The sequence below is a fragment of the Triturus cristatus genome, chromosome 2_1 (assembly GCF_964204655.1).
Source record: "Triturus cristatus chromosome 2_1, aTriCri1.1, whole genome shotgun sequence".
Taxonomy (NCBI): domain Eukaryota; kingdom Metazoa; phylum Chordata; class Amphibia; order Caudata; family Salamandridae; genus Triturus; species Triturus cristatus.
In genome coordinates, this window is record NC_140581.1 from 36772971 (window position 1) to 36785589 (window position 12619).

At 44.2% G+C, this 12619-nt stretch overlaps 1 protein-coding gene across 1 annotated transcript in view; it reads right to left on the reverse strand.

The window, feature by feature from the left end:
• LOC146863666 (long-chain-fatty-acid--CoA ligase ACSBG2-like) overlaps positions 1–12619 on the reverse strand; it is a 386688-nt gene that overhangs the window by 196854 nt on the left and 177215 nt on the right. The window contains exon 5 of the mRNA XM_085627762.1: positions 4906–4994. Coding sequence (XP_085483888.1) covers positions 4906–4994 — 89 coding nt within the window. The remainder of the gene's footprint in view (positions 1–4905; positions 4995–12619) is intronic.

Genomic DNA, 12619 nt, shown 5'->3' on the forward strand with positions numbered 1-12619 from the left:
CCAACAGTGAAAGTAAATAGTTTAAAGCTTAAAGATGGATTAATATGGAGTCTACCTATGTAACAGCTCAGCAGAATGAGACACAGGAAATAGTTTCATTATAGAAGGGACACAGTTACCACTGCTGCTGCTAGCAAGGATGATACAGGTTTAAATGTAACTCATTCATGAGTTCACAAAAATCCCCTTGTAGAGTTTCTGGATATTTTACAACTTTGAGCACATGGCCCCTAGCCCGTTTGACAAGAAACAGTCATAAAGCGGAGTTGCCACAAGTCTTGTAAATAAAGCATGTTTTCACATCAAAGTGAAAACAAAGCATTGTTGGTGTTAGAATGTGGCTGGCTCTTTCCTGTGAAAATATCTCATCCTACTTATAAAAGTTACTAAAATCTCAAACAAAAATGGTCTGTAAACAGTGTAAATTAGCCAACATCACCATAAATTAAACTGACCCTGAAACAGAAAAACTGTTTAAAACATTTAAATATAGGCACCATGTACTTTACTTTATAAAAAACACTGTGGTCTCAAACTTATTTGCTATCCAAGGAACAACCACATGCATAAACATTCCTCTGCATAAGGTTAAAGGATAGTATTTCATTTGGAAATTGGTCCTAATTATTTAAAGCAAGTTAAACACCAGAGCAGATGGGGCCTTGAGCAGCCAGCCCTCTAGGTACAGAAACACTGAGATCCCTTGGAGATGAAGGTGATCGACCGGGGGAGCCACTACTGTGATAAGAAATGCAGACGAAAAGGGAGCACACAAAACGGTCAATGATGACCCCTCAGAGAGAACTACAGATACTTCTGGAACCTCAACACCATAGGAACATGGAGATATGCATCCCGAAGATCCAATTTAGTCATCACAAAGCCGACTTGAATCAATAGGATCATTTGCTGCAGCGTCTCCAACTTGAAAGGGATCCTCCGTACATACTGGTTCAGAAACTTGAGCTTGATCACTATACGGAAATTCACCCGTAACCTTCGGGACCAGAATGATGATTGAATAAGTGCCCTGACCTCTCTCCAGCCTCATAACTGGGACTATTGCTTTACCTTGGAGCAGCATCTGAACCCCATTCAACAGTGCCGTCTTCCTGAGAGCATCCTTTGTAATTGGCATCAAACTGTTCCACAAAAAGGAGGCAAAGACACAAACTCGATCTATTTACCCCTCTCCAGAACACTTAGAACCCATTTGTCGGAGATCGTGTGTCGCCAGTTGCCAGGAAATGATGCAGTTTCCCACCAACCTCTGGTATCATGCCAGTTGGTACCTGGGTGGTGGCAAAGTCAGGAAAGCTGATTACCAGTCTCTGGATCCTGATGAGGTTTCCTCTGAAATTTGTCTTGGAAATCCTTCCTCTGGGCCTTCTGACCCCTGTAGGGATTCCTCTGTCTCGAAGTAGGTTAACAAAAGGATTTCACTGAAACAAAAAAATTGTTCTGCTGCTGTTGCTTCCTAAAGGAAAAGAAATGCTTCTGCTCCTTGAAAACTTTATGCAACTTTTCCTCAAGGTCTTTCTGAAAAAGTCTTGGACTCGTAAAAAGGCAACCTCAAAGCCATCGAGCTTTGTGCAGCATCAGTGCCCCCCCCTTCAGCAACACGTTGCGCCTGGCCACAATGGAAGCACCACAGGACAAGGCTGAAGCTCTGACTGAATCAAGAGCAATATCCGAAAGAAACTCAGTCTGGCTTTCCATGGACTCCAAAAACCATGAAAATTCCAGGCCCCCTCCTGCATAGTAGTGAACAAAATATTGAAGTCAGACAATAAAGACTGTGCAACATATGCTCCATATACCCCAGAACGAATGGCAAGATGAGACCCTGCATTAGTCTTCTCCAAAGAGGAGTCCATTTTCTTATCCGCTCCCTCTTTAAGGACATTGTCCTCTGCCATGGAGTGGCGCTCCACCAGACTAGCAACAATAGAGTCCACATGGGTTCATATCCTCCATATCCCTCAAAGAATACAGCTTGGACATGAAGCGAGGCATCAGGATACGCTCAGGGTCTTTCCATTATTTTAAAAGGACGTCCATCACAAACAGATGAAAGGCCAGTTCTTTAGTAGATTGCTTCCTACATTGAGGCAACACTATGTCTTTCGATATGCTGGCAACTTCCTCACCATGGAATCCCGTGTAGTCACTAACATGGGTCAGAATATCTGGCTGTATATCGTTAGATATATATTTCCCTTTATGTTCCTTTGAGCTCAAAGAGGACTCATCGGATGAATCGGAAGTGGAAATGTCTTAATAAAGTTCCTGCCCACCTCCTGACTGAACCCCAGCCTTTTTTTTCCAAGGCAGGCAAAGTCTCCAAAATCATCTTTTTCAGCTGCTCCTCCTCACACACTTTCTTCTTTTTAGAGGGAGGGACTGAATCAGGACTCCCCATGGAGGATGAAGATGATGGGGAAAATGCTTCCATTAACCAGCATGTTTCCACACACTGAAACCACAAGAGCTGTATCACAGCAACCCCAACAGAATGAAAGCCAGCAAAACAGGCTACCAATATATACCCACTTCAAAAATGCAGCAATAGTCCAGCACGCAAGATGATACCAAATGGTTGACTTCTCACACCGGGTCAGCAAGGAGCCACCAAAACAAAAGCCAGAATGAGTGAGAAGAATCTGGTCCCCGGGCATTGACTTGATGATAGACCGCACAGTAAGGGAATGCCACTGGTGCTAGGCCACTGGAGGGGCAGATCGCTCGCTCCAGTAATTACAGAAGAAAGGTGCTTGCAGCCCTGGGCTAAAGATAGAGTAGACGCCGGACTTCTACTTGCTTGGAGACACATGTAGGTCCTGATCAACTCCTATTCAGAATCCTGTCAATGAAATAGTCAACTCAGTGGCGTTCAACCAGGTACATCCCAACTTATGGAATATCTTCGGTATCTTCAGCATATCAGTGGTGCACAAGAGGGATAGCTGTCCAGCCTTTCATAGATCAAAATTCCAGAACTATCTCAGGACAACAGGCATCCAACACTGGATGATCACTCCTTAGTTGCCTCAAGCCAAGGGGAACATTGAGAGACAGATGAGGGCTGTTGGACCTGGCCCTTTTTGCAGGGTTATCCCCAAACTTGTTTCCTTCTCCCTCCTATTGTTTCTGTTTTTGTTGGCTTTAGGACTGTCAATCAGGATATGAATGGAACTAAATAACAGTGTAGATTGGACCCCCCTCAGTTTTCTGAGAATGTACCTCACCTAGGATTGCCATCTTCGCCAGAGAAAAATATCAGACATTTGTTCACCTATTAGGAGTCTACAAAGGCCTGACTTGATACTTAAATAGAACTTCATGTAAAATGATCTGTATTCAGTGTTTAACAGCGTTTCTGTCTTTCTTTACTTTATTGATCAGTAAAGGATCATTACTGCAGCTCTGGAATACATTTTTAAATGCGTTCTTCTCATATTTACTGTTTACAGTATTTATTGATCCGGGGAACTACCATGGCTTAAGAAATGGCACTGCTCTCTTGCCCCAGCCAGTCGCCAGTCAGCCCCCAGAGAGTCAGACTGAGCTTGAAGACAGACAGGAATGCAAAGGTGACGCACACACCATCATATGTTCTGTCTTCATGTATCATTGCAAGACCATGACTAGCCTGTCCAAAAACACCAACATTTCCGCCTAACAGAGAGTCTGAGGCAGAAAATGCTACAATCTGCGACCATTTCCTAAACCATTGCGAAGGCTGTAGGACTCTAGCTGGTGGCTCTGTAATGGTTAGAGACATCCCAGATGAAAAACAGCCAAGACATTTAAGACAGCGTCGATCTAAGATGAGGAGGGATGTCATAAGCCACTTGATCCTCACAGGCTATGTTAGAATGGACCATGAAACCCTGAAGCTGGGCACAGCTCCCGGATATAAAGGCTGTCGAGAATTCATGCTCAGATGCCATACTCAATACGAATGTGGTCTGCTATCGCTTCTTGTGGTGTCGCTATTGCCTGCATCACCAGCATTGAGGCCTGCACAACTGTGACACCCTTCACTGGGAGTGAGTGCCAGAGGAGACAACCGCAGTCTAATGAATATTGGTTGTACTTTGCAGCTTATAATGCATGGTATGTTACTGCATATAGTATTATACCACAACAAACTATCTTAAGTACAAAAACACTACAGTGAGGTGTACGAATGATAATGAACAGAGAATATGGACCTTATGATTCTGCATGTTTGTATTAAATTGCTCAGCCATTTGCATACTGAGCATGTGTCACCTAATTAAAACAATCATAGATATGGCTTCTAAGACAGCGATGGTGGACTTCATTAAACTGTGCTTTGTTTCCTTGCTTCAAATTTTAATTTTCAAACATTCCATTGAAGCAAGTCAGTCATTGGCGTATCCAACATGGACCCGCAGCAAACAATATTCCAACCGGTGCTTTGATATATGTAGGTAGTAGATTCAGAGGGAGATGACCATGTGAACACCTCAATTACATTCTAGGATACCTAGTAATGTTTGTTGTATCATGTTGAGTGCACAGGTATTTAAAAGCAGTGTCTGATGGACATTCACACAAGAGTAAGTATGGTTTCTGGCCGTGTTGATATGGCTTCAAACTCTCATTGTGCTCACCATACTAGGGAAGTATCTGGAACGAGTGTGCACAGACTGGGCTTCTGTGCACTCCACATGCAGTAACAAGATGTGACCGAGGGAGAAAAGGAATTAAACTGCTATTACATAAAGACAAGAACATTTAAGTGAAAATTGTGGGTCGTGATGCTGATTCAAGATCTGTTCCATCACAGTGGCCCTCTCTGGTTGATGTTACTGGTACAGTTGTGTGGCTAAGGAGAAAGGGGTGCATATAGGAAGGAACACACCTGGCACTTACCCTGCCATGATGGCTCCAACTTCAGAAATGAACCACTCTGGGGAGTTGAAGCCCAGGATCCCGACCCCGTGGTATCGCTCCAGGCCCAGCTGTAGAGGTGAACATAAGACACAAAGATCATGAGACGGCCAGTCATCCTCATATATATATCATACCTTTCTCAGATGCACACTCAGTGGTCTGCACCATTTTATGCCTTCTAGTGCTGCACTTTATCAACATCTTTTAAAAACCCTCATTTAACGCAGGTACATCATGGGCCCCCAACCTTCTAATCAAGAACAACAACCATCAACTCAAAATCCTGTAATACTCATCCCAGCTGCCTTTGTCTGGCACAAAGATGGAGCACAATAGATCATTGGTACAGTACTGTGATGAGTTCAGGTTCTGTGCTTGGCTTTCAGACAGTTTGTGGTTTCCATGGGAGACCGGAGTCTGAATAGGTTTGTGAATAAGTTGTCCCAGAAGGATACAGTTTGTGCCTTTGTAGAGCAAACAACACCTGGCTCCGAGACAGGTAGTTGTACATTTCTGTAGTGCTATATGTGGTATCAATGGTTTGTTTTCATTCATTCTTTTGCAGGTTAGGCGTGTGGTGCATGTCAGTGTATAGTAATGTGTGAATGTTGGTGTGTGATGTGTCTGCTGTGTTGGGTGTTCGTTTAGTGTTCTTGTTACACAGTGTTACGTCATATGTTACGTCATATGATCCTAGTAGGCATTTGGTTACGATTGTGTGCGCCAAGAAGCACCTTGAAAAGCACCTAGGCGGCATGTCTGGTGTGCTGAACGCATCTGATGTTCTGTTTAACGTATGCAGTTGGATGTTCATATGACAGTCGAGGTGGTATTGCAGATGCGTGCTTATGTTGCCATATTGATATCCAGTTATGGTGCATACCTATGCAATGTTCAGTGAATTAGTTCTGTCCATCACGTATTGTTGAAGCAAAGACACCAGCCGAGTGGAGGACCTGTTTCTATTCCTAGTGCTGATCTCGGCAACCCCCTCCCGCTCAGCACTAATTAGTTGCGCTGCGCAAAATAAACAGTCCACACAGGTTTTTTGTTGGTGAAAGTCTGCTGCAGGTTTATTACATACAAGGAGTATGCCAACTTGGTGGATTAACTCATGGGCAATCCAAGGCCAGGCAGCGGTGACTCACCTAAGCTGCCCTGCCCACCTACTGAACCAAACTGCACAGTGGCCAATCCAGTCGGTGCTACCATTTATGTGGGGGTTATCCCCCCTACATATCATGGACCACCAGTCCATACCTTTTACTCATGCCTTTTTAGGGGCAGAGCAAAACAGGCAAGCCCCCTGTTGCTAAGGCTTACAACCGGCCAAAGGACTAGCGGGGTGCCGTCGCTTTCAACCAGGGTCCTGCCGTAAACACACCTGGGACTTTGCATAATGAACCCTTATTGTGCTCCTGAAAGGGTACCCCTCATACCAATCAGCCTCCAGATCACCCTGTAACTCCGCCCGCCAAAGCCCTGGATGGGGCCACTGTTGTATCCATGGCCGCCCCACTATGGCAGGTTCCATAGCCTCTTTGAACGTGTAGGTACCAGTCCTAGTAGCTGGACAATTCCTATCTACCTCTGACACGTTAACAGTCCGCAGGTGTTCCCCGTCCCTAGCGGGGGAACCCTTGGGCGTATGCACTCAAGAGATCACGCCCTATTTACCAAGCCCGCTAATTTGCTTTTGAATAAAGTTGAATCAAGCCCTCCTGCTTGGTGTGCTGTTCATGGCTTATTTGCCCCATAGTAGGCAAGTTTGATAGCCTCCACTTAAAATGGGAACTACAATGCCCATTTGAAGGCATGTTCGATGACCTGCCCGGAATTGAAAGAACTACTCTCTACTTTAACCGCAGTTAAGGGAGAAATCCCTATGGTGCACTGTGCAAAGAAGGGCCTTCTTGTTAGGTGTTGCCAGGTCGTGCATTTACCCATCACCGCCCAGTCAATGATTTCAGAATACACTGGAAAACATATTGGAGTTCACCTACCAGGCCAACAGTGAATTTTCTTTAACAAGTTATTGATTGTAGCCAACGCCATACCCTTATCTCTGCCAGATGCCCCCCTCCTGTATAGGAGTACCACACCGGCCAGAATTCTTACCCAAACGGGGATGCAAAACTACTGCTCTTCCTAACCCTGGAATGTCTGATTCAATCCATTGAGCACTGTGTGCAATATGTGCATATAGGGTTGACTAAGCCCTTGTTTACCCCCGCGTACAGCACCAGCAGTGGAAATTTACCTGCTCCTTCTAAACTTGAATGCACGCTGTGTTCTAATAACTGTCCGCATGAGTGCCTGAACCCTTCTTTCTCCCCCTCACTGGAGTCACAGCACACACTGTTTGGAATGGCAAACATATGCAACCCCTTTCTAAAAACCCATTCTATTTGCGGGTTTCTGGCACTGTACCCTTCTGCCCGTGCATGGCCAAAGTAACGCCTATAGCATCGTGTCTGCCCCCGTATTCTGCTTCGTTACATGTCCATATTGCTTGCCAGCCCCTCACCCTCTGACTGCGATATTTAGCTGCTGTGACGTCATGCTAATGTCCATTGTCAGCGTATGTTGTGCACTTCCCAACTTCTGCTCATGTGTACCATGGAGCAGAAAAGTGGGTGGGGACATTGGGGGAATAATAAGTACAGATACCTACTGTTCCTTGAATAATGGACATGCCAAATGTTCTTAATACGTTGTACCCTTTCGTGCTTTAACACCTTCTTTCCCCCCATTTTTTGGACAGCAGCACACTTGTTAGCTACAGTTTCCGCAGCCAGCCTAGCTGCTGTGGCTATCAGGGTGGGGACTTTTTTGCTTAACTGAAGCAACCCGTAACATGCCCACATTTCCAGGGTGCTCATACTTTGCTGAATTTGGCAAGACATTTGCACAGCCTTTTTGATTTCTAAACCATGGCAAACGCATTAATGGTGTCCAATCTGGTTTGAGGGAATGTTTGTATTGTGCACACCATTGCAGTCACTGCACCCTTTTTGGAGTGAAAACGTATGCACCCCACCAGGCTTGCTTAACTGCAGTCCGATCACAGACACACACTACCTGCTAACCAGCTGTGACCCTGGTGCTCCATCCAGCTATAGACCTAGTTCACTTCATTATCCCCAGAATTGATTACCCTCCACAGAATCAAAGCCAAGTTCGGCTTAACTTCTAGTCACCTTGCAATTTATGCTGGAACATTTTTACCCTGCATGGTCAGAGAGTCTTGCATATTATTAAACCAATGATAATGTTGGAATCTAAGATTCCCAGTTTCATGTGTTGCCACAGCCCACCTTTTGTGGGTCTATTGGGACCCCCCCCCACTGCAAGTAATCTAGTTACTTAATAAAGCTCCCTTACTGCACTTGCCTGTCACTCAAAGACACCTGGCAACAATATGACACACCGTAGGTTGGTGAACAGGGTTTTTTAGCCTAACGTACCCCAGTCCGTGTTTTCATCATTCATCCTTTATAGAGGCTCCGGTTCGTATGAAGTGCGTGTCAATTTCCTGGCGAGTCATACCCAATGTCCTGTTGCACGCTGGTGACTATCCTATGATGTGTAAAGGCTCGACCATCTGATGAGCTTAGAAATATGTGATATTAAGCACGGGTGTCCTCATGTACTTGCCATGTATCCCTCCTTTCTTACAGGAATTTTGCCTGTTCAGTTTAACCTGTGGTGTTTGCCCCCAGACTTCCCAGGATGTTCAACTGCTAGCAATGTGAGCAGTTGCTGACATTAATGGGGGAACCTCCCTTTTGCAAATTGAAATTCTTTTCACCACCCAATGTCAGCAGTTGCTGACATTAATGAGGGAATCTCCTGGTTGCAACTACAAATTTTACACTGCCCACCTTAATGGGCTACGTTGTAAGCGATTAAGTACCTGGCTTATATCTCTTCCTCTTGAAAAGATACAAACCCCTTTGGTCTTGAGAACCTTAATAAGCACAACATTTACCATGGACATACATCTAAATGTCTCATAGGTGGGGCACTCGAAGACCACAGTGTGCCAACTGAGTGTGGCTCTACACCGCCATAAGACCAGAGATACACATGCATTAAACCCACAGATACACCTTTGAGGAATGCTAACCTGCCCCAAAATCTGCTTCCCCTGCTCCTGGACTAGGAACATATTGCATGGAGGGACAACCCCTCAGCCTCTGAAACTCTCAATGATATCAGCTGGCTGAAGCTGAGACTAAATGCATTACATTTGTTGAAAGTAAATGTTATTCCTTTATTCAGAGTCTGGGTGATGTTGAGGTGGGGGGGGACTACTACATGCCTTTGAAGAGCCAGACTTATTATTTTAACTAATTTTGTGGGACACATGCTGCAGAAAATAGCCCTTCCAATCTTTGATTCTAGCCACTTGAAGACTAAACTTCTGGCATTAACCTAAGAAACGTCCAGATTTGAAACATGAAGCCATATGGTCCCTTTACAGGGACCTGGAAGAGTGCAACAAGCATTGGCATAGCCAATAGGTCTCGCCTTTGGGACATTATAAGTGTGTAGCCATGCAACAGTTGATGTTGTTGCACCAAGGATATTGTGCTGCGTAACTAAATACTTATAAGCTCCCAAAGGCGAGACCTATTGGCTATGCCAATGCTTGTTTATGCAGTGGGTGCTGAGTAATACTTTTTTCTCATTGTTAATCCGGAGCTATTTCCTGTTAGGGGGTTTATGGTGGCTGGCCCCATCCTCGTGCACTCTTCTTAGCAGTAAAGTGTTGGACGTGAGGGATAGTGCTAGGTGCGGTTTTCTCCAATTTGCCTCCGCCATCAGATTGAAAATCATGTGTTGTGTTTAAGAGCCTCGAGCCACAGGAGCCCTAACATCGTGTACAAGAGTCTCCGTTACACAACTAGCCCAGTGCACTCAACCCCTCCAGCTGTTAAAGTGGGGGTTAGGCCCCTCGTCCGTGCAGCTTTAGTGACTAGCATCGCTCTATGTACACAATGTTAGACTGCTTTTAGTGGGGTGCTCTGCGGATTTCTTTTAAAGGTTTGCAGAGCTCAAAGACGGCTGAATTATTCAATTGTTAATTTCCAGCAACTAGTCCGCGTCCCCGAAAAGTCCTCTGACCACTTCCTGTCCAGATTGTTTTGCTTTTAAAGGTATAGCAAAATTACAGAACAGTATTGCGACAAGTCTGGAAAAAGTTACAGGATTTGCCTCCCTGGGAACATCCTATTTCCGCTGTTTTTTATCTCTGTTGGGGTCAGGGATTCGTGTACAAAACTGCTGCTCTACTGTACAACCTTTCAAAGGCGCAAAGAAATACCCCCAAAGTCAGTAGCGGAAAACTTTCCGGATGCCCCGGAAGTGGATCACACTTTTTTCAAAGTTTAATGCAGACTAATGGAACAGTGCAAAAGTTATTAGCTAAACAATCAAGCATTAGCAAAGCCAATGTGTTTTGCTTCCATTTAGAGTCCAGCATGAATGAACCATTTAAAAAAAGAACACGGCTAGAGTAGAAACCCTATTAATAGAAAAGGATTGGTTTTCTGTGCAATGCACCAGTGGGATAAATAATTTAATGTGCGTCAATTCAGAGTACTTCTGAGGTGTAAAAGCCACTCGTGTGATGTAGTGCAATATTTCCATTGGATTGATGTTGGAGCAGGTAAAGCAAAATTGTGTATACCTTCCCCTCTTTGCATGATAAAAGACTAATTGCATGGTTTATGTTGCTTTTGTAATGATTTGCGTTCTTGGTATTGTGGAATGGTGAGTATTATTGCTTTAAATGTTGCTATAAACTAGGAAAATACTAATATATATTGGTATGAGAGTCCGTTTAAACATTTGAATCTTCATTTCCGTATATTAATTACTTTTATGCTTGTTTTGCTTAAGTTGGCATTCGGGCCTACTAGGCCGCAATATTCAAAACGGAGTTTGGAGGTGGCCACCGTCGTGTGAGCGCGATGTCTACTGCGCAGACTCGGATGGCTCTGAAGAGCTCCAGGCGTCCTCCAGTTTGGGGCACAGTGTTCCTCATTAAGGATAGGAACGTGGAGGATTGCCAAGACTCAACTAGTGTGAATGACAGAAAAGACAATGGCAACGTGTCCTCAGAGGTCTGTATATTGATACTTCGGACACTTTCGCATTAGAGAACTGTACAAACTAAAGAATGACATATCCAATTCCATGAGAACCAAGAAACTCTGAGAACCACGTCCCATATTGCAAATTTCAGTAGCTTAGCCAATCAGAGCCTTTCGAATTTAGAAAATGTTGCATGTTATCTTAGAATTTACTATAAAAAGGGGAACTTAGAGGAACTTTGAGTGTGTTAGCCAGTGTGTTCAGAAGTGCGTTCTGAATTTCCGTTGGTCGATTTGCTTGTACGATTGCTTGGTCCTTCGGATACCATTGGGACTGTGTCGTGCTGATCGAAGGAACTTTTCCTGGACTAATTTGGGTCATAGCCTGCATTTGACTGGACGATTACACCAGAAGGGATTTGATTGATGTAGGGTTGACAGGTTCCGAGGAAATGGTCACCTGTATCAGACTTTAGGTAAATATAATTGTCATGCTAATTTGTGCCAAATGATCATTGAAAATTCTGAATTGATTAAATGCTGACTATGCCAATGAAGGTGAATTAATTAGTTAAACTAAACATTTATTAACAGAAAATGAGTTTGTGATTCTTTAATACGGTATTGATTAAAAGGTTCTGGAACTTTTAAATGTGTTTTAGCTGGTTCTAAATCACCATCAACCAGTCCAACTAATTGGTCCATCGACCAAGTGGTGGAGTGCCTTGATGTTAAAGTTAGGAGTCTATCAGTACTAAGGGATATTGTGTATATAATGTGACCAAATTTTCTCCTGTAGGTAATAAGGTACCCCCACATGTCCAGCGTTTCATTCCTCCTGTGTGCAGACTCGAAGTGTGACGTATGAGTGTTGGTGTTATGGGCCCCACCGATGGATGCGTGTGTGAATGAATGAGCGTGACGACGGGTCTGTGACGCAGGGAGGATATGTACATTTGCCCTTTCCGCTGGACCACTGACATGACACCGAATAGCCATAGATAGCATGAGATGAGCAAGAAGTTTATTTTATTTATTTATTTATTTTGAAGGTTTTATATAGCGCGAACAAGACTCTTGCGAGTATCAGAGCGCTTTACAGGATGGAAGGAGGCAAAGTATAGTGTACATAGACAACAAACAATAAGACAAAATCACAATGAATAGATATAGAGTTCAAGTGAATTTAGCCATGAAGATAGCTTTCACTTCTCTTTTGAAGGATGAAGTGGAAGGGTTCATTCTTGTTTCACTGGGCAAAGCGTTCCATATCTTAGGAGCCATACCCGAGAAGGAACGGTTATAAGTTTTTTTCTTGGCAAAACGTTGAGGTTGAAGGAGAAGGGTTTTGGCACTCCTAGAGGCTCTGATTCCCGCAGAGAGAACCAGTTTCTGTGCTAGGTATTGTGGGGTTTTGTGGTAGAGGGCCTTGTGCGTCATGCAGGCAATTTTTAGGTGAATTCTGACTTCAATTGGAAGCCAGTTGATGGCTCTCAAGTCAGGGGAGATGTGAGCGTTTCTTTTTGATCCTGTGATGAGTCTCGCAGCTGAGTTGATCGTGGCTCTTAACGGTGCTGTTGAGGATCTTGGGA